We start from the raw sequence: 19,298 nt of genomic DNA, 5'->3' as shown, positions 1-19,298 counted from the left end.
CCGTTTGGACAAAAAAACGGTCATATAATCGTTGGGCCAACGGCTACTTTGTGGCCCAATTTCCAAAATCTAATTTTTTTTTAAAAAAATTCGGACCGATTAATCAACGGGCCTGAATCGAATTTGATCCGAATTGGGCTCTACAGCCCGTGGACTGACTAGATCGGGTTGATTAAGTGGGCCAGTTCAGGCCGAGTCAAACCGACTCGTTTGATAGGTTTAAGAAGAAAGCAAAAGAAAAGAAAATCCTCGATAAAACAGTGGGAGAAGTGGGTCCCATTTCGGAAACGCTCCCCTTAATTCGAAAATCGAAGCCAGGGCGCGAAAATTTAAGGCCGGGTTGGCCATAAATTTTTTTTCCTTTTTTTCGATTTTTTTTTTTTACTTTTTTCACTTTTTCAAATTAAAATAGCCACTCCGTGAAAACCCAAAACCATGCACCGTCGCTCTCAATCGGTGCGTGTTCTCCACTTTCCGTCACTTTCTGTTTCACTGACATTACTTTTCAGAGTTTCTCCTCATTCTCACTCTTCTGTATGGTTTGGTTTCAACTTTCTCACAATTCCGTCCGTCTTTACCTTCTCTATTACCCACATTGGTAGATTTTAAATAGTATTAAATTTAATCCTCAATGTTTCAAATTCGCACATGCAGAGAACATTTCTTTTACAGCTTTTCAATTCACAGTTTCCTACTTTAATTACAAGGTAGTAATTGCAATGTTTTTTGGGGTTAAAGGTAGTACAGTTACTCACACCACTAAGTTTTCTTTTCATCAGATATTTTAAATATTTTTCACTTTATTTGGAAGTTATGAAATTTTATTTGGTTATATTTTGTAAACAATATTTGAAATAATGTTTAAATTTAAATATTTAAATACAATTTCAAATGTACAAATTGAATTAAAAAACATCAAATTTAATTTTTTTATGATTAAACATTATTTTTTTAAATAAAATAAAAAAATATTAAGAGAAAAAGTGAATCATGGTGAGATGGTTCTTTGTATCGAGTAAGGTTTGACATTTGACTAGTATTATTAAATTAATATTTAATTTAAATTTTGAACTTCAAAATATTAGTACTTCATTTTATTTATTGTAACATTTTAAATCTGTACTGTATAATGTTGCCAACTGAGAGAGTAGTTTTTTCTTTTCCAGGGACCTAGCTTTATGAGTTAGATTTTTTTCCCCTCTGCATTCAGTAACTTTGTCCATCAAAAGCTGTTCAAATAAAAATACATTACCTAGTAATTTTGCATTTGCTGAAATTTGAACCTGGTCTCAATTGCTTTTCATCTATGTTGCTTAGACTCTTCAAAAAATGCGGATGTGTGTCGGATTCTCCAAAAGTAATGTATTTTTGAAAAATCTGATACGGGTGCAGCATCGAAAAAGAAAGTCCGGGCAACTTAGGTTTTCATCCTACTTCATGCACCACTAATACGCACTCTTGTGTTTGCATTATGTATTCTACAAAATGTGCTCAGGTTCAATCATTTGTGTGATCTTAACTGTATTCTTTCTACTTTTTTGGCTTAAAGGAAATTGGAAGCTGTAAAGTTAGATGTAATATAAGTTATAGTGTTCATTTGGAGAAATGAAACATTGGGGTCTGCCTTGCAACATTATTGATTGTAGCACTAAACTTTGACCCAAGAAAATTTTTGAAAATGAAAAAATGTCACTGACAGGAAATTTGGTGTTGCTGTTTACTGAATAGCAAGATAGAAAAGCTTGATATCTTCTTAACAAGCTATTATTTGAATATTGAACGGCTAAATCATGGGTTACAACTTTGAAGTTGCTGGAATTGTACTCTACATGAGGTGAATGAGCAGGCAAAAGTGATGAAGACACATGTGAATATGGTGAAAGGAAGAGGTCCCAGTCAGGTGAATGGCCAACAGGTTGCTTTTGAACTTAAACAACGTGTTGTTATTGCATTGAACAAGCTTGCAGATAGGGATACTTACCGACTTGGAGTTGGAGAGCTAGAGAAAATAATTGAATGCTTAACCCCCGATGCAGTCGCTCCATTTCTATCTTGTATATTAGATACTGACTCAGGGCAGAAAAGTGCTGTTCGTAAGGAATCTATCCGGCTGATGGGCACGCTAGCCAATTTCCATGAAAGTATTGTTGTTCCACATCTTGGGAAGATGGTAGCCAGCATCGTTAAGCGTCTCAAGGACTCGGATACTGTTGTAAGAGATGCGTGCGTGGATACTGTTGGCGTTTTGGCTTCTAAAATGAGCAGTGTTGCAGGTGACAATGAAAATGATGGAGCTTTTGTGGTGCTAGTGAGGCCTATTTTTGAAGCATTGGGAGAGCAAAATAAACAGGTGCAAACTGGTTCAGCTCTGTGCTTGGCTCGGGTCATAGACAGTATTCAGAACCCTCCAGCTATCATTTTGCAGAAGATGCTGGCTAAAACTGTCAAGTTGCTTAAGAATCCACACTTCATGGCTAAGCCAGCTGTTATTGAATTGAATAGAAGCATAATTCAGGTTGGTCTGTCTTGTATTAACTTCTTTCAATCTTTGAAATTTTCTGTCACATATATATACTAGTAATATTAGTGTGACTTGAAGGATAAGAACGTTCCAGTTTATAGTTACTGTAAGATCCCGTTGATTTCTGCAGCGTATGTCTACATAGAGTTGGCACCTTAAATGAACAAGGAAAACGTCCCTTGGTCACTAATTTCTGCAGTATAACCTAATTAAAATTTCTAAATTATGTTTTGCAAGCTAAGATTGATTTATACATCAGATAGAAATGACAAACACATTTTTTTCGAATAATCAGTCTGGTGGTGCAAGTAAACGTAGTGCTTTATCAACTGCAATGACTAGCATTCAAGAAGGACTTAAAAACAGTGATTGGGCAACAAGAAAAGCTGCATGTGCAGCATTAGGGGACATTGCTTCAGTTGGTGGAGCATTCTTCAGTGCTTTCAGATCCTCCAGCATCCGGACCCTTGAATCCTGTCGATTTGATAAGGTAAGTGTTGCAGTCAGAATGCTAATTGAGCCATGTGGTAAGCTTCTTTATGGGGTTGCCTGATAAAAGTTGAAAATGTTAAACCTTATATGATTTCTTCAGGTGAAACCAGTCAGGGAGTCCGCATTGCAAGCTTTACACATGTGGAAAAGGCTTCCTGGCGCTGGTGCATCTGAACCTTCCGAAGTAGGCTCTTCCATAAAAGGTATGTTGGTCTGTGCTCTCTGATGTGATATTTTTCTCAATTGGTTCAGATATCTCTCATGACTCGTCTTACTCTAATGTTTATGTAAGTTCTGATAACCTAGTAGATTCGTCCCAAATCTAAGTAATTAAAGTTTGCAATTTGAGTGCTCTAGTTATTGAACTATCGTTCTTTGTTAAAAGGAGCTGGTTCTTTGGGCCCATGGCTTTTAAACCCAAATGTTGTGTTAGAATATGAGTAGGAATAGGAATAGTATACAATATCCTACTTGGAAAAGGATTGTATTGTAGTGTCTATAAATAGAGTGTCAATGTAATTATGTAGACAACAATTCAAATAATATTTTTCTCTATTATTTCTCACATGGTATTAGAGCACTGGTGAGAAAATTTTGGAAAAAAAAATATTAGTCCCCGTGTGTCAATTTCTGGTGACTGTTTGAGTCATTATCTGTTTTGTGGGTTGTATGCAAAATACACCACCACCAAGAGGACTGGAAAGCTTAGGCGACAAAAACCCGACCAAAACCACCAGAAAGTCGCCGGCCACGCGCTCCCACGCGCCTGCTGGAGTTTCGGCGATATCTGTCATGCGTCGGCGCGTGAGCCATTCTCCGGTCGACTTTTTCGCCTTTTTCTTTTCTGTTGGGGTTGCCCAGCTGCTCCGACCTCCAACCAGCTTTTGTTTTTCAGTTTCAGTCAAGTTTCTCAGATTCCGATCGCCGAAACCCTAATTCTGGCGACTTTATATTTTTTTCCGGCGATTGGACACTGTTTTTTCTAGATTTCAACAATATATTTTCTAATCTTTTACTTAGTGTCCTATGATTAAATCTGAGACCTTAATTAAGAGATCAGAAAATCAAACGTCACAGTCAACATGCTTCGCCAGATTGCTGTTGATTGCCCTAGAACAGTGCCTGATGTTTCTTTTTTCCAACAAGCACAAGTTCAGAAATCCCTGGAGCGCATACTTTACATATGGTAAACTATTTCTGTTTCTCTGTATTCATTAGCTGTAACATTCTCCTTGAATCTTTGAATTTCTCTAATCAAGGAAGGAGAAAGGAAATAGCATTATATTCTCAGAAAGAAAAAAGGGAAGAAGAAGGAAATAGCATTCAATCCAGTTCTTTAGTTAAAGATGTGGAACTAGATGAGAAAACAAATGGGTTGCAATGGGCTGTTGGCATGATCGAAATTGGTAGTAGCCTGCTGTGTGCATTTGTTGGATTAAACTGAAAAACCAAAGTATAGTGAATATATTGGTTTTCCTTGTTTTTTTTGTTTTAGATTTTTTCAGTTTGGATGTGTTTTCTTTGAAATAAAAACCAAAAATTTGAACTACTAATTATATGCTTTTTTTTGGTCCAACTAATTATATATTTTTTTAATTTTATTTAGCAGTTAAATATCTTAAGTTTTTTAAAATTTTGAGAGTTGCAGCTTTGATTATTCTTGAACACTTCTTTCGGAGTTTATTCTTGAACACTTTGCCAAGGGTGGATCTCCTACTTTTGCAGAAATGAAGAGAGTGTGGGTTTCTAAAAAGTTTTCCTATATTTTCGAGGCTAGTCCGTCTAGAGATCAAGGATGCTTTATACAATCACTTTATGCCTACTGCAGTGGTATGTTAAATTTTTTCTATTCTAGATCGTGTTCATTGCCTAATCTAACATATTTTAAGTTTCAGAGAGAATGATTCTGTTTACTGTGGCATACTAAAATGTATGACGTATTGGCAGCTACCGCACCCCAAACAAAGAGAAAGGATGACCAACCCAATATATTATCTCCTCTACCTTTAATGTGAAATACGACCATCATGAGGTGCATAATATAGGACTGTTAAAAAATGTTATATCATTGTAGTACCAGTAGATTTACGATGCCTAATGCCTTTTTCTCTTAAGTAGAACTCAAATTATTTTCATGGTCAAGTAGAACTCATCTGCTTCTGTGCTGTACTATGTGCTTGTTTGATATCTCGTAACTTGAGCCGGGGGTCTTTCGGAAACAGCCTTTCTACTTCATCAGAGGTAGAGGTATGGTCTGCGTACATCTTACCCCCCCCAGACCCCACAAAGTGGGAATACACTGGGTTTGTTGTTGTTGTTGTTGTTGTTTACAGTCCACGAACAATCGACGAGGGGAAGGTCAATTTGGAAGATCTCGTCCTAGGTGTAGTTATTTTAAAAGGCTTGGACATACTCGTGGCGTATGTTATTCTCGACATAACTGTAGTTATTGTAATAGGCTTGGACATACCGTGGAATATGCTATTCTTTGCATGGTCGACCGCCTAAAAATGCTCAGGTTGCTCAGTCTAACACCACAGATGATCAATGGGTGTATTTATTTGACAAGGAATATAATAAGTATTTTCAGTATCGAGCAAATAAGCATATATCTCTACCAATAGCCTCAACTGCTCGATCTCCTACCTTTGGATCATGGGCTGTGGATTCAAGTGCTTCTGATCATTTTTCTGGTGAAAAATTACTTCTGTCTGATATTGTTTATTCATAATCTCTTCCTGCTGTTACTTTAGCCAATGGAATTCGAACATAGCCAAAAGGAGTTGGACAAGCCAAACCCCTATCTTCTGTCACTCTGGACTCTGTTCTTTATGTCCCTGGTTGTCCTTTTAATCTTGCATTTGTTAGTTGTTTGACACATGACCTTCATTGTAGTATAACTTTTTTTGATGATTCTTTTCTAGTGAAGGACCGCAAAACGGGACAGATGATTGGCATAAGACATGAATCACAAGGCCTTTACTATCCTACCTCTTTAAATTTCTTCATAGCATGCTCTGTTATAGACCCTACCAACCTTATTCACAAATGTTTGGGACATTCGAGTCTATCCAAGCTACAAAATATGGTGCCTAGTTTGTCTAGTTTATCCACATTAGATTGCGAGTCGTGTCAACTTGGGAAACACACCCGTGCTACATTTTCACGTAGTATTGAGAGTCGTTCAGAGTCGGGGGTCTATCGAAAACAACCTCTCTACTTTTTCAGAGATAGCGGTATGGACTGCGTACATCTTACTTTTCCCAGACCCCACTTTGTGGGAATACACTGGGTTTATTGTTGATTGAGAGTCGTTCAGAGTCTATTTTCTTATTAGTTCATTATGATATTTGGGGTCCTAGTAGAGTCAGTTCACCATTAGGATTTCGTTACTTTGTTACTTTCATTGATGATTTCTCGAGATGTACTTGGGTTTACTTGATGAAAGATCGTTTTGAGTTATTTTCTATATTCAAAAGTTTTTGTGTTGAAATACAAAACCAATTTGGTGTTTCCATTCGTGCTTTTCGTAGTGATAATGCCTTAGAATACTTATCCTTGCAGTTTCAGGAGTTTCTGACTCATCAAGTTATCATTCACCAGACATCATGCCCATACACCCCTCAACAGAACGGTATAGCAGAAAGGAAAAATAGGCATCTCATTGAGACTGCTTGCACTCTTCTCATTCAATCCCATGTTGTGCTGCGTTTTTGGGGTGATGTAGTCCTCGCATCTTGCTATCTTATTAACAAAATGCCATCATCTTCAGTCCAGAATCAAGTTCCCCATTCCATACTATTTCCTCAGTCACATCTCTACTCTATCCCCCTCTTGTTTTTGGGAGCACATGTTTTGTTCATAACTTAGCCCCAGGAAAAGATGCATTAGCTCCTTGTGCTGTCAAATGTGTCTTCCTTAGTTACTCTCGAGTTCAAAAAGGGTATCGATGCTATTCACCTGATCTGGGTCGCTACCTTATGCCCGCTGATGTAACATTCTTTCAATCTCAACCTTACTATACATCTTCTGATCATCTTGATATCTCTGAGCTTTTACCCATACCTCCCGTCTTACCTACACCAATTTTTGAGGAATCTACGGTCTCCATCTCCAGTTGCAGTGCCACCACTTTTGACATATCACCGCCGCCCGCATCCAGCATTAGTCCCAGATGATTCATGTCATACGCCTGACGCTTTCCCTACTGCGGACCTGCCTCCTCCTAGCCAATCAATTGCAATTCAAAAAGGTATAAGATCTACTCATTATGCTAACCCACATTATACTTTCTTGAGTTATCATCGTCTGTCATCACCCCATTATGCTTTTGTATCATCTTTGTCCTCTATTTCCATCCCTAAGATTACAGGTGAAGCACTTTCCCATTCAGGATGGAAACAGGCTATGATTGATGAAATATCTGCTTTACATACGAGTGGTACTTGGGAGCTCGTTTCCCTTCCTGTAGGTAAATCTATGATTGGTTGCCGTTGGGTTTATACAGTCAAAGTTGGTCCAGATGGTCAGGTTGATCGGCTGAAGGCTCACTTTGTTGCAAAAGGATATACACGGTGTTGGAAAAAATGCTACAATATTGATGTTCGAACTGAAATTATTAATAGTTAGAGAATAGTCACAAACACTGTGTTGTGGCAACCTATTGCCTTGAAAGCGATTTCGACCCGACTCCGGTGCAAATCCTTCTAGCCGGTCGCTCCCCAAGGTTCCACAGATACTTCCAAACACGTGCACTCGTGGCTGGAAGTTTGGAGGTTGCCCAAACCAATTGCCTAAAAATTATCAATGAATAGGAAGCCAAGATTACGGTAGAAAATTGATAAAGGGGAGAGAGTATTTTGTTTCCTATGTTTTCTTCCTCTTTAGTTCTCAAATGATGTTCCTTAAATAGGTAATCATTTACGTTTCATTCATCAAAAGAGCAAAAGAAGACACAGAGTTAATGTACGTAATGTAACATTACTCTTAAATTAATGATAGATTCATAAAGGCTATTAACTTTCAAGACTTCTAAAGGTCTTTTCATTCACAAATTACATTTAATCGTCATTTGAATGAATGTACATTTATGAAGTAATAACTGTCACATCCTATAAACTCTTATGACCTACGGATGTTCACACAAATTTATTAGAGAAAGTTATGAGAGTTTTTAATCTTTGCATTAATTAAGAAGGAATTATCCTTCAATCCCCCACTAATGCAAAGATAGAGAATGGAACAATTTTGGGCAAAAGGAAGGAACATGTACTTAAGTGTCAATATATTTCGATTTGAATTGACACGTAGTGATATGAGGCAACAACAAATATCCAAAAAGTGAAGTACTCTTGAACTAGATGGACATAAGTTGAGACCCCCACAACACATACCATATCCTTGATTTTAAGCAACCTCCGCGATACTACAAAGTGCTTTTATGGTTATGCACACAAACTGTGGGTCTCATGCGTGCTCTAGAAAGACAACCCAAGTCTTTCATAAAAAGGTGACCAACCTTTTACACTCACGTAGGTGATCCATCAAGTCTCTCTCATAGACCACCTTAATGCTATGGATCATTAAGAGCAAAAATAAGCTCAACCTCTTAATACACTACCTCACGCCATAGGGATAGGATATGTAGTGTTTATTGAAGGCTGATATGGCTTCGTTTGACCGCAAATGGGTATCCATCATATTACCTCAATCCATGGGCTTTAGCCCTATTCTCCTCGACAATTCAAGGATCATTTTCCTTGTCAAACCCTTAGTCATAGGATCCGCCAAATTTCTTTCGGATCTTACATATTCCAAGAAAATAACACCATGTTTCAACAATTGTTTAATTGCACCATGTCTGATGCGAATATGTCTCTTTTTACCATTGTATACACTATTTTTAGCAATTCCAATTGCCGCTTGTGAGTCACAATGTAAAGAAACTGGTGACATTTGTCTTCCCCATTAAGGCACATCTGTCAAAAGATTTCTCAGCCACTCAGCTTCTTGTCCTGCCAACTCGAGAGCAATGAATTCAGATTTCATGGTAGAACGTGCTATACAAGTCTGCTTTGAAGATTTCCACGAAATAGCACCTGCACCCAAAGTAAACACATAGCCACTGGTCGAGCTAACTTCATCATTGTCAGTAACCCAGTTTGCATCACAAAAACCTTCTAAAACAGCAGGAAATTTATTAAAATGCAAACACCAATCCATAGTATCTCTCAAATACCTTAACAAGCGATGAAGAGCATTCCAGTGTTCACTACTAGGATTATGAGTATATCTACTCAATCTACTAACAGCATAAGCTATATCAGGCCGAGTATAGTTCATGAGAAACATTACACTCCCAATTATTTTAGCATATTCAGTTTGAGAAACATTAGAATCTCTATTCTTTTTCAAGTGTATGCTAGGATCATAAGGAGTTCTCACTGAAACTATATCAAAACAATCAAACCTTTTCAACATTTTTTCAATATAATGAGACTGACACAAAGAGAAACCATTAACAGTTCTTTTGATTTTTATTCCTAAAATCACATCAGCTTCTCCAAGGTTTTTCATTTCAAATTTAGAAAATAAAAATTTCGTAGTCTTATTTACATGTACATTTGGGCCAAAGATTAACATGTCATCCACATATAAACATATAATCACACAGTCTGGTCCTATCATTTTAGAATAAACACAGGTATCAGATGAATTAACAACAAAGCCATTATCTATTAATGTGAAGTTAAATTTTTCAGACCACTGCTTAGGTGCTTGCTTAAGTCCATATAAAGACTTTCTCAATTTGCATACTTTATCCTCCTGTTCCGAGACCACAAAACCCTCAGGTTGGGTCATATAGATCACTTGCTTTAAATCACCATTTAAAATGCAGTTTTGACATCCATTTGGTGTACCACTAAACTGTGAATAGCAGCTAGAGCAATAAAAGAGTTCTAATGGTTGCTATTTTAGTCACAGGAGAATAAATATCAAAATAATCAACACCTTTCTTTTGGTTAAAACCCCTAACCACAAGTCTAGCCATATATTTATCAATTGTACCATCAGGCCTCAATTTCTTCTTAAATATCCACTTGCTACTTATGGGTTTACAACCTTTAGGCAAATCATACAAGTCCCATGTGTGATTAGAAACTATAGAGTCTAATTCACTTTTAATAGTCTCTTTCCAAAATATCGCATCTATTGAACTCATTGCTTCATCATATGTTTTAGGGGGTCTTCTTCTATTAAGTAGATAGACACCAATTCATCATTTAAAGTATCGATATCAAAATCCTCAATTAAGAAGGTGGTGATAAAATCAAGACCAAATCTAGTTCAGTCCTACGTCTTTTACTCCTTCTCAGTTCATTTTCATGCTCATTAGCAATAACATCAGATACAGGCATAACATGAGAGTTAACAGACATAGATATAGAAGTATTATTTTGCACATCACTAGGCACATCATTTTTCAAAGGAAAAACATGCTAAAAAAATACTGCATCTCTAGATTCACAAATAGAATAATCATTTAATGACATAAATCTACATGCAACACTATTTTGAGAATAACCAATAAAGACAGTATCAAAGGTCTTAGAAGCTACATTTACTCGTTTAAAATTAGGTAGACCAATCTTAGCCAAACACCCTTACACTTTCAGAAATTTCAAGTTAGGGGCATATCCTTTCCATAATTCATATGAGGTCTTGTCTAACTTTTTACGATGGACTCTATTACGAATATAACATGCAGATAAGACAGCTTCCCCCCATATATAGTTAGGTAGACCCGAGCTTAAAAGTATAGAATTCATCATTTCCTTAAGTGTTCTATTCTTTCGTTCGGCTACACCATTTTGTTGGGGAGTATAGGGAGCACTAAACTCATGGATAATACTATTTTTCTCACAAAAATCTTCTAGAGTTTTAGTACTATATTTACCGCCCTATCAGATTTAAATCTCTTAATTTTCCTGTCTAATTGATTTTCTACTTCTGTTTTGAATTTTAAAATATGCTTTCAGCCTCATCTTTAGACTTAAGGAGGTATACCTTAGTATACCTAGAAAAATCAACAAAAGTAACGTAATATTTCTTTCCACCTTTACTAATAGTGTTCTTAAAATCTGCTAAGTCTGAATGTACTAGTTCAGGCAATTCAGTCTTTTTACTAGTAACATATTTAAAAGGTGGCATGCTTTGCTTCTACACACACGGTACATTTAAAAATGTCGTCAAAATTTACTGCAGGAATTAAATACATTTTTTCTAAGTTTTTTAATAGAAGCAATATTAACATGACCTAGTCTACCATGCCACAATTAATAGATTCAACAATATAAGAAAAATTAAAAGTATCTGCATTATTGACAGTCTCTTGAACAATGTTCAATATAAATAAACCCCCACTAAGGTATCATTTTCCAACAAAGTCTCTTCCACGAGAATATTTATTTTATCAGCTTCAAAAATAAGTTTAAGACCTACTTTATTTATAAGTGCTCCAGAAATTAAGTTTCTGCGGAGGGAGGAAACATATAAAACATTATTCAAGACTAATATTTTACCAGATGTTAATTTAAGAGAAATTTTTCCTTTACCCATAACTCTAGCAGTAGTGGAGTTACCCATGTAGACGCACTCGCCATCAGTGGACTCGACAAAGTCGTGAAATAACTCTTCATTGGCGCTGAAATGCCTGATGCACCTCAACAAGATAAACTTGGACATCATTTTGGCCTCCTGTGTCGAGTTTTGCAAACTATCCCATATTTCTTTAGTAGATTTATAAGTAACAAATAAATCAAACGAAGTATTAGTTATATGATTCAATAAATGTCCTTTAGCATTTTTGCTACCCTTTTTAACCTTCTTTTTAGCAAATTCATCAACAATCATAACAGTGTTAGAACCAGTAATAATGTTAGAACCATTACTAAATAAAACATTATCAACTTCTAATTATTCAAAGAAAATCAGAAGTTTTTGTGACTAACGTCTAAAATTATTTTGGTCCAATGACTCAAGTTTTGACAAATTAGGAAAAGTTTTGTTCAAAGAAAGAGTCATTTATCAATATTGTATGTAATGAAATCGCTTTCAAATTGTTGGAAAAAATGCTACAATATTGATGTTCGAACTGAAATTATTAATAGTTAGAGAATAGTCACAAACACTGTGTCGTGGCAAGCCACTGCTTTGAAAGCGATTTCGACCCAACTCCGGTGCAAATCCTTCTAGACGGTCGCTCCCCAAGGTTCCACAGCTACTTCCAAATACGTGCATTCGTCTGGAAGTTTGGAGGTTGCCCAAACCAATTGCCCAAAAATTATCAAAGAATAGGAAGCCAAGATTACAATAGAAAATTGATAAAGGGGAGAGAGTATTTTGTTTTCCATGTTTTCTTCCTTTTTAGTTCTCAAATAATGTTCCTTAAATAAGTAATCATTTACGTTTCATTCATCAAAATAGCGAAAGAAGACACACAGAGTTAATGTACGTAATGTAACATTACTCTTGAATTAATGACAGAGTCATAAAGGCTATTAATTTTCAAGACTTCTAAATGTCTCTTCATTCACAAAGTTACATTTAATCGTCATTTGAATAAATGTACATTTATGAAGTAATAACTCTCACATCCTACAAACTCTTATGACTTACGGATGTTCACACAAATTTATTTGAGAGAGTTATGAGAGTTTTTAATATTTACATTAATTAAGAAGGAATTATCCTTCACACAGATATTTGGGCTTGATTATAGTGACACTTTCTCTCCCGTGGATAAAATAACATATGTCCATCTTTTTCTCTCTATGGCTGCCGTTCGTCATTGGCCTCTTTATCAGTTGGACATTAAGAATGCTTTTCTGCATGGTGATCTTGAGGAAGAAGTCTATATGGAGCAATCACTTGGTTTTGTTGCTCAGGGGGAGTCTAGTAGCCTTGTATGTCGATTGCGCAAGTCACTCTATGATTTGAAACAATCCCCTTGAGCCTAGTTCGAAAAGTTTAGCACAGTGATTCAGGAGTTTGGCATGATTCGTAGTGGAGCTGATCATTTAGTGTTTTATCGCCATTCTGAACCAAATTTGTGTATTCATCTGGTGGTTTATGTTGACGATATTGTTATCATCGGCAATGATCAAGATGGTATCACTAAATTAAAGCAACATCTCTTTCAACATTTCCAAACTAAAGACCTCGACAGACTGAAATACTTTCTAGGTATTGAGGTTGCATAGTCCAGATCAGGTATTGTTGTTTCTCAACACAACTATGTTTTAGACATTCTTGAGGAGACAGGAACGATGGGATGTCTATCCATTGACACTCCTATGGATCCAAATGCTAAACTTCTGCCAAGACAGGGGGAGCCACTTAGTGATCCTGGAAGGTATAGGAGGTTGGTTGGAAAGTTGAATTATCTCACAGTGACTAGACCTGACATCTCTTTTCCTATGAGTGTTGTAAGTCAGTATATGAGTTCCCCTGTGATAGTCATTGGGATGTAGTTGTTCGTATTTTGCGATATATAAAGTTATCTCCAGGTAAAGGACTACTTTTTGAGGATTGAGGCCATGAGTGTATCATTGGATATACCGATGCTGATTGGACAGGATCATCCTCTGATAGACGTTTTACATCCGGATATTGTGTTTTAGTAGGCGGTAATTTGGTGTCTTGGAAAAGTAAGAAATAGAGTGTGGTTGCTCGATCTAGCATTGAAGCAGAATATCGAGCAATGGGTGCAGCAACTTGTGAGCTGGTTTGGATCAAACAATTGCTGAGAAAACTAAAATTTGGAGAAACCGATAAGATGGAACTTGTATGTGATAATCAAGCAGCCCTTCATATTGCATCTAATCTAGTATTCCATGAGAGGAGAGGACCAAACACATAGAGATTGATTGTCACTTTGTCAGAGAAAAGATACTCTCGGGAGATATTGTTACAAAATTTTTGAAGTCAAGTAATCAACTTGCAGATATCTTCACCAAGTCCCTCACCAGTCCTCGTATTAATTACATTTGTAACAAGCTAGGTACACATGACTTGTATGCACCAGCTTGAGGGGGAAAGTGTTAGAATATGAGTAGGAATAGGAATAGTATATAAAATCCTACTTGGAAAAGGATTGTATTGTAGTGTCTATAAATAGGGTGTTAATGTAATTATGTAGACAACAATTCAAATGATATTTTTCTCTATTATTTCTCACATGTTGATCTAGTTTCAGGTTAGTCTTGCTTCTATCGTTGTTGGCCATATGACTGGCATGTTTCCCTGGTTACATGTTATTTCCAACAGAATTTTGAGGATGGACTTCTGTCATTTTTTTGTGACCTGCGTATTAATAGTTTGTATCATGCAGAAAATCTGTACAAAGATGACTATGGTGATATAACACGTGCCAGTGAGTCAACAGTGAAGGATGTCACACCTATGAAGTTTGGTTGTGACACTGTTAGAAACAAGCTTCGCCTTTCTTTGAGAAAGGCAGGCCATAACCATGTTGAAAAACCTCAGCGGTCCGGAGCTGATGAGTGGCATGTAGAGATAGCGGTTCCAAAAACCCGTAAGATATTTATGTCAGAAGTTCGGGATGAAGAATCAGAGGGTAGTTCTGTTACGAAGGCATTTGAAAAAGGTGCTGAGACTAGAAATTCTCACGATGTTGAATATGAATATGTGCACATAGATGACAAACAGGAATGCTCTTCTGGGTCAAATCTGTTTCCTGATAACTTTCATGGCAAAGAAGTTGTGGGTTCTCACGAGGTAATTGCACCATTGGGAGCAAGTCGGCGTTCCGCAGTTGAAGAAATCAGTATTGAGGAACAACGATATTTGTCTGGAATGCAGGACCAAAGAAGCTTAGATTCAACAGTTACTGAATTGAGTTCTCCAAAATTGCATGGCTGTTGTTCTCACATAGCAAAGGAAATGAAATATGTCAGAAAGCAGCTTTTAGATATTGAAAATAAGCAATCCAATTTACTGGATTTATTGAAGGTAATTAAATTAACATTTCTTTTGTGTTGGTCTGTATCAGCAAATGCATATGCTATTTTGTGGAAGGCACATCACATGCTCCCGTAGTATTAATCTGTAATGTAAAGTAAGCCAAGAACTAAACTTCCTGGAAACAGTCCTGTCAAATATACAGTATATAAAAGTAGAGACAAAGTTTCAGTATATGCATTATGCTTGTATCTGATAAGTTACTTTCTTTATAAGGTGTATAGCATTTTTCGTTGGTGCCTTACTAAAATAATGTTAAGGGAGGTCTCCATCAATCTTTTTTGAAGGTATAACATTTCCTATTGATATTGTAGCAATAAATATGTCCTTTGCGGTTATTGTGGCTAATATATCTTTTCGCTAGAGCTAAATTATGACTAAGATTATGGATTTATCGTCTACTGCTTACATAATATACGGAATTAAACGTTTATTGAAGAATGGTGTGAATTGTGTAAAGCTGAACTAATAATCTTTTTTAATTTCATTTTAAAGTTTATAGATGAGGAATTGATAGTACATAAAATAGCTGTGGTCCGAGAAGGTTAAGCATTGCCTTCTTGGTCATCCCAGTGGTCAGAACTTAGTTTTATTTCTCTCCTACTAAACACATAGAGGTGTTGAGTTTCATTACCACAATGTGATCTCCTTTACCATTGATTCGCTAGATGCTTTCAGAACAATATGAGGCAACAAAGAAGTGATTTCAGTTTAGTCCTTTTTTGTCTTTCCTTGAGTCATTATTGCGCTGCAAAGAAAAGTATAGAGCCCATAGATGATATTAGATAATAGCAAAGCTTTATCTCATCACAACCTGGATGCCACTGTTCAATTTTTCCGGTTTTCTTTCTTTCTGTTTCCTCTGAATGTTGGTTCTGTGAATTTATGCCTTCTATATCCATTTGAGTAGCGCTTGAAATACTGGCTAATTATTTGACCACCCCTGTTGTAACTAATACTTTCAGGAGTTCACATCCAACATTGTGGATAACCTATCAAAGATACAAATAAAGGTGTCTGGTCTTGAAGGCATGGTTGATAGAATGACCAAGGAACTTTCTCATGGTGGGAAATTTCCTGATCCAGCAACAACAAAATTTATGAAAAGAAGTCCTGCTTTTGTTTCCCCAAGGCTCTCCACATATACCCCAAGGCCATCTGTTGATATACCTCATAGAAAGTCTCCATTACTGACCACCAAAGATGTGGAGGTTCGGGGGGATAGGACACTTGTGAAGAGCAGATCAAGAAGTTTTAGAAATCAAAATCTGGACATGTGGATCGATCCTGCTGCAAAAGAAGGTGGATATCCTATTGGAAATGGCATTCACCAAAATAATGGACAAGGAACATATGGAGGACAGTTGAGGAGAAATAAAGATGTCTTTGGCAGAATTTGTACCACTAATGACAAACAAAATCACTTAGATGCCAAGAATAACCTCTGGGGAGTTGTTAAAGGACATCTATTGGCTAGGGATGTGAACTCTGCTTATGTGGAAGCCCTTTATTCTGGTGATGAACTTGTTTTGTTTGAACTTATTGATACAACAGGGCCGGTTCTGGAGAATTTATCCCAAAAGACTGCAAGTGATCTTTTGGCCACTTTGGCGTCATACTACTTCGAACAAACTTATGTAAATAGCATAACTCCCTGGCTGCAACAGGCAAGTGCATCTTGTGGCTATCGAAATCTTTGAACTAACTATATGCCTTTTTCTTCACTTTTCTTAAAAGTTTACATGCACAAAGAATGTTTGATTAGGAAAAGAAGTTCAACTAAGAATACCTAGCAATATAAGGTAGATAAGTAGAGGTTTGAATTCTTGATCAAATTACTGTGCCTTTTTCTACTTTAGTAAATCGTTTGGCTATGTTTTCTGCCAAACATGTGATGGCTTCCTTGTGTTTTGTTCCTTAGGTTTCTGCTTATCTTAGTTTACAATCTTTCAAGACTTAGATGGCATGTCCACAGCCTTTTTTTTGGTTGTACATAATGGTTTGTCTGGCCTTCTTGTGCGGACCTCGACTTTTACACCAGATTCCCACTGCCTCCCGCCATAACAAGTACCAGGATAATTTTTTCCACCAAGATTTAAGCATATGCGAAGAAATCACCTCGTGTTTTTTTGTCTTTACTGTGATTTGAATCCTGATATCCAAGATTTGTTTCCACTTCACTTAACATTAGGCCAAACCCATGGGTGCCATGCCCACTGCCTTTTTGTTTCTTCTACTTGCAATAGTTATGAATGTGCCATATGGTAAACCTGTTATATTCGTCTGACAACTTCATACATAATGATATGGATCATGAATATATCATATTTGAAAAAATTGTGGACTTAAGCCTCATGGTATATATCTTTTTCTGAAACGTAGGTGGTGGAATTGAGTTCTGTTCAAGGACCAGATTATATTGTTCTCCCTACAAATGCAAAGCGGGAATTTCTTTCTGCATTTCAGGAATCGGTAAAGGGCGGATATTCCGCCCCAGCAGAGAGAAAATCTTTGATGCAGTTGGCAATGACTTTAAACCAAATTTGGGGTAAGAAAAGCCCTTTCTTATTTAAATTTGTCTCCCGTCAGAAGCTTGCATTATTGAGTGATCAATTATTTTTACCTGCAGCAACTCTTGTTGAGCATGAGCAGGATAGATAGACATGGGTCACCGTTACTACTAAGAACCTAACAAAACTTCGCAAAATGCGGGTCAAAAATTTGCTCGTGTAGGTCGGGGTTGAGAATTGGGGGGCTGCGCCGTACCTAGTCAGCCTAAACCTCGCTTTGAGAAATGATGTTTTCTAACTTTCTATGAGGAGTGGTATACATATACATGCATGAATTTTTTGGTTAAAGAACTCCTTTATTTTTAGAGATCCTTGCATGAATAGTCAACATGCATCATCTATCATGTCATGCATGTAGGAAAAGTAGAATTTGAGAGTTGATAACAGAGCCTGCAACTTTTAGGATAGGAAAGAGTGGAGAAGGAAGTCCAAATTGATGAGAACTTTCACTTTTCTGATTTTGGTTTCTCAAAAAAGCAGGTTTGTAAAATACAATGCAGCAAGTATTTTCGTGATGGTGCACCTATTAGGAACTCCTAGAGAGGGTGTTTCGAGTTTTATAGAGAATGGAAAGAGAACATGATTATACTTTTGATTGGGTCCAACATACGACTCTGCAATACCAACAAAGCGATACCATTAGAAGAAATATAAAAGCTTTGTGTTTATTCATTTGAGTTAGTCTGTTAGCAATTGTAAAGTTGACCTGAGAAAGAAGCCTTGTTGCTTCTGCTTCTTTTCTTCTTTCATAGTGATGTCTTCAGTCTTGACATCATGTGTTTCTCGCTGCAGGAAAAAATGAACCATAGCATGTCAAAGAACTGTTGGTTCTGTCTGGTGTAATTTGGAACTAAGCTTACAGACAAGTTGAATACTATAGAATGGATTTGCGGGGAAATGAATTTTGATGTTTAGAAGAGCTACTCTTTTCTTTTTTCAACTTCTCAACTCTACCTGAATATGCAGAACGGAAGGTTCTAGTTAAAAGAGTGTCAAGACAGTTCATGAATCTGTGGTTTGGTTTAGTTCATTTCTCAGTTTCTTTGACTATGCTGTTTAAGCATTGACATGTCAAGACATATAAGCCACGAACATCAAGTGTTCATTAGGTAATGGTGTACAGTTGAAATTAAACAATACTTTTATGTGTTACTTCTCCAATCTCGTTTAGTAGTATTTATAAGAAAATTGTCTTCTAATTTGGTGAAATTAGTAAGGGACAGGAAGAGGCTTATTGCTAGATTGGAATGAGATTAAGAGAACAAGTCACTTTATTTGATGGAAAAAGTATCATTTTCATCTCAAACTATACTCGAAAAGTCAAGACACATCTAAACTATTGAAGTGATCTAATACACACCTATACTATTTAAAAGTGAAATTATTTACCCTTTCAAATGTTATAACCAGATTTTATCTTAAATGTGTGTACACGCGCTGACACGTGTCAATAGCATATTTTTTCACTTTTTTTTTTCTTTTTTTTTAAACATTAATCTCTTTTCTTTTTCTAGATAAAAATTATCTGATATACACTATTGAGATACATGTTTGTTTTTTGGGGAAGCCACATTGCGGGAAAAACATGACTGTCTTGGTTATCAAGAAGTTGAGAAACGACAAAAGGGAAAAACATGACTGTCTTGGTTATCAAGAAGTTGAGAAACGACAAA

The 19,298-nt window shown here is 36.5% G+C and overlaps 1 protein-coding gene across 2 annotated transcripts; it reads left to right on the top strand.

Annotated features, from left to right (window-relative positions):
* The first annotated feature begins 335 nt into the window (after window positions 1-335).
* On the top strand, window positions 336-18,778 carry LOC107877931 (TORTIFOLIA1-like protein 2). 2 transcript variants are annotated; one of them, XM_016724748.2, is made up of 8 exons: window positions 336-456; window positions 1,550-2,515; window positions 2,817-3,011; window positions 3,114-3,216; window positions 14,406-15,046; window positions 16,021-16,722; window positions 17,438-17,603; window positions 18,418-18,778. In XM_016724748.2, the coding sequence occupies exons 2-8, from the start codon at window positions 1,856-1,858 to the stop codon at window positions 18,432-18,434; spliced, it is 2,484 nt and encodes an 827-aa protein (XP_016580234.2). In that variant the 5' UTR covers window positions 336-456; window positions 1,550-1,855; the 3' UTR covers window positions 18,435-18,778. The 2 variants fall into 2 exon arrangements, with proteins under 2 accessions (XP_016580234.2, XP_016580232.2); XM_016724746.2 differs by lacking the exon at window positions 336-456 and having other exon boundaries at window positions 986-2,515.
* The last annotated feature ends 520 nt before the right edge of the window (window positions 18,779-19,298 follow it).

Source organism: Capsicum annuum, chromosome 7 (genome assembly GCF_002878395.1).
Source record: "Capsicum annuum cultivar UCD-10X-F1 chromosome 7, UCD10Xv1.1, whole genome shotgun sequence".
NCBI classification, from domain to species: domain Eukaryota; kingdom Viridiplantae; phylum Streptophyta; class Magnoliopsida; order Solanales; family Solanaceae; genus Capsicum; species Capsicum annuum.
This window is presented reverse-complemented; position numbering and strand designations above follow the sequence as displayed.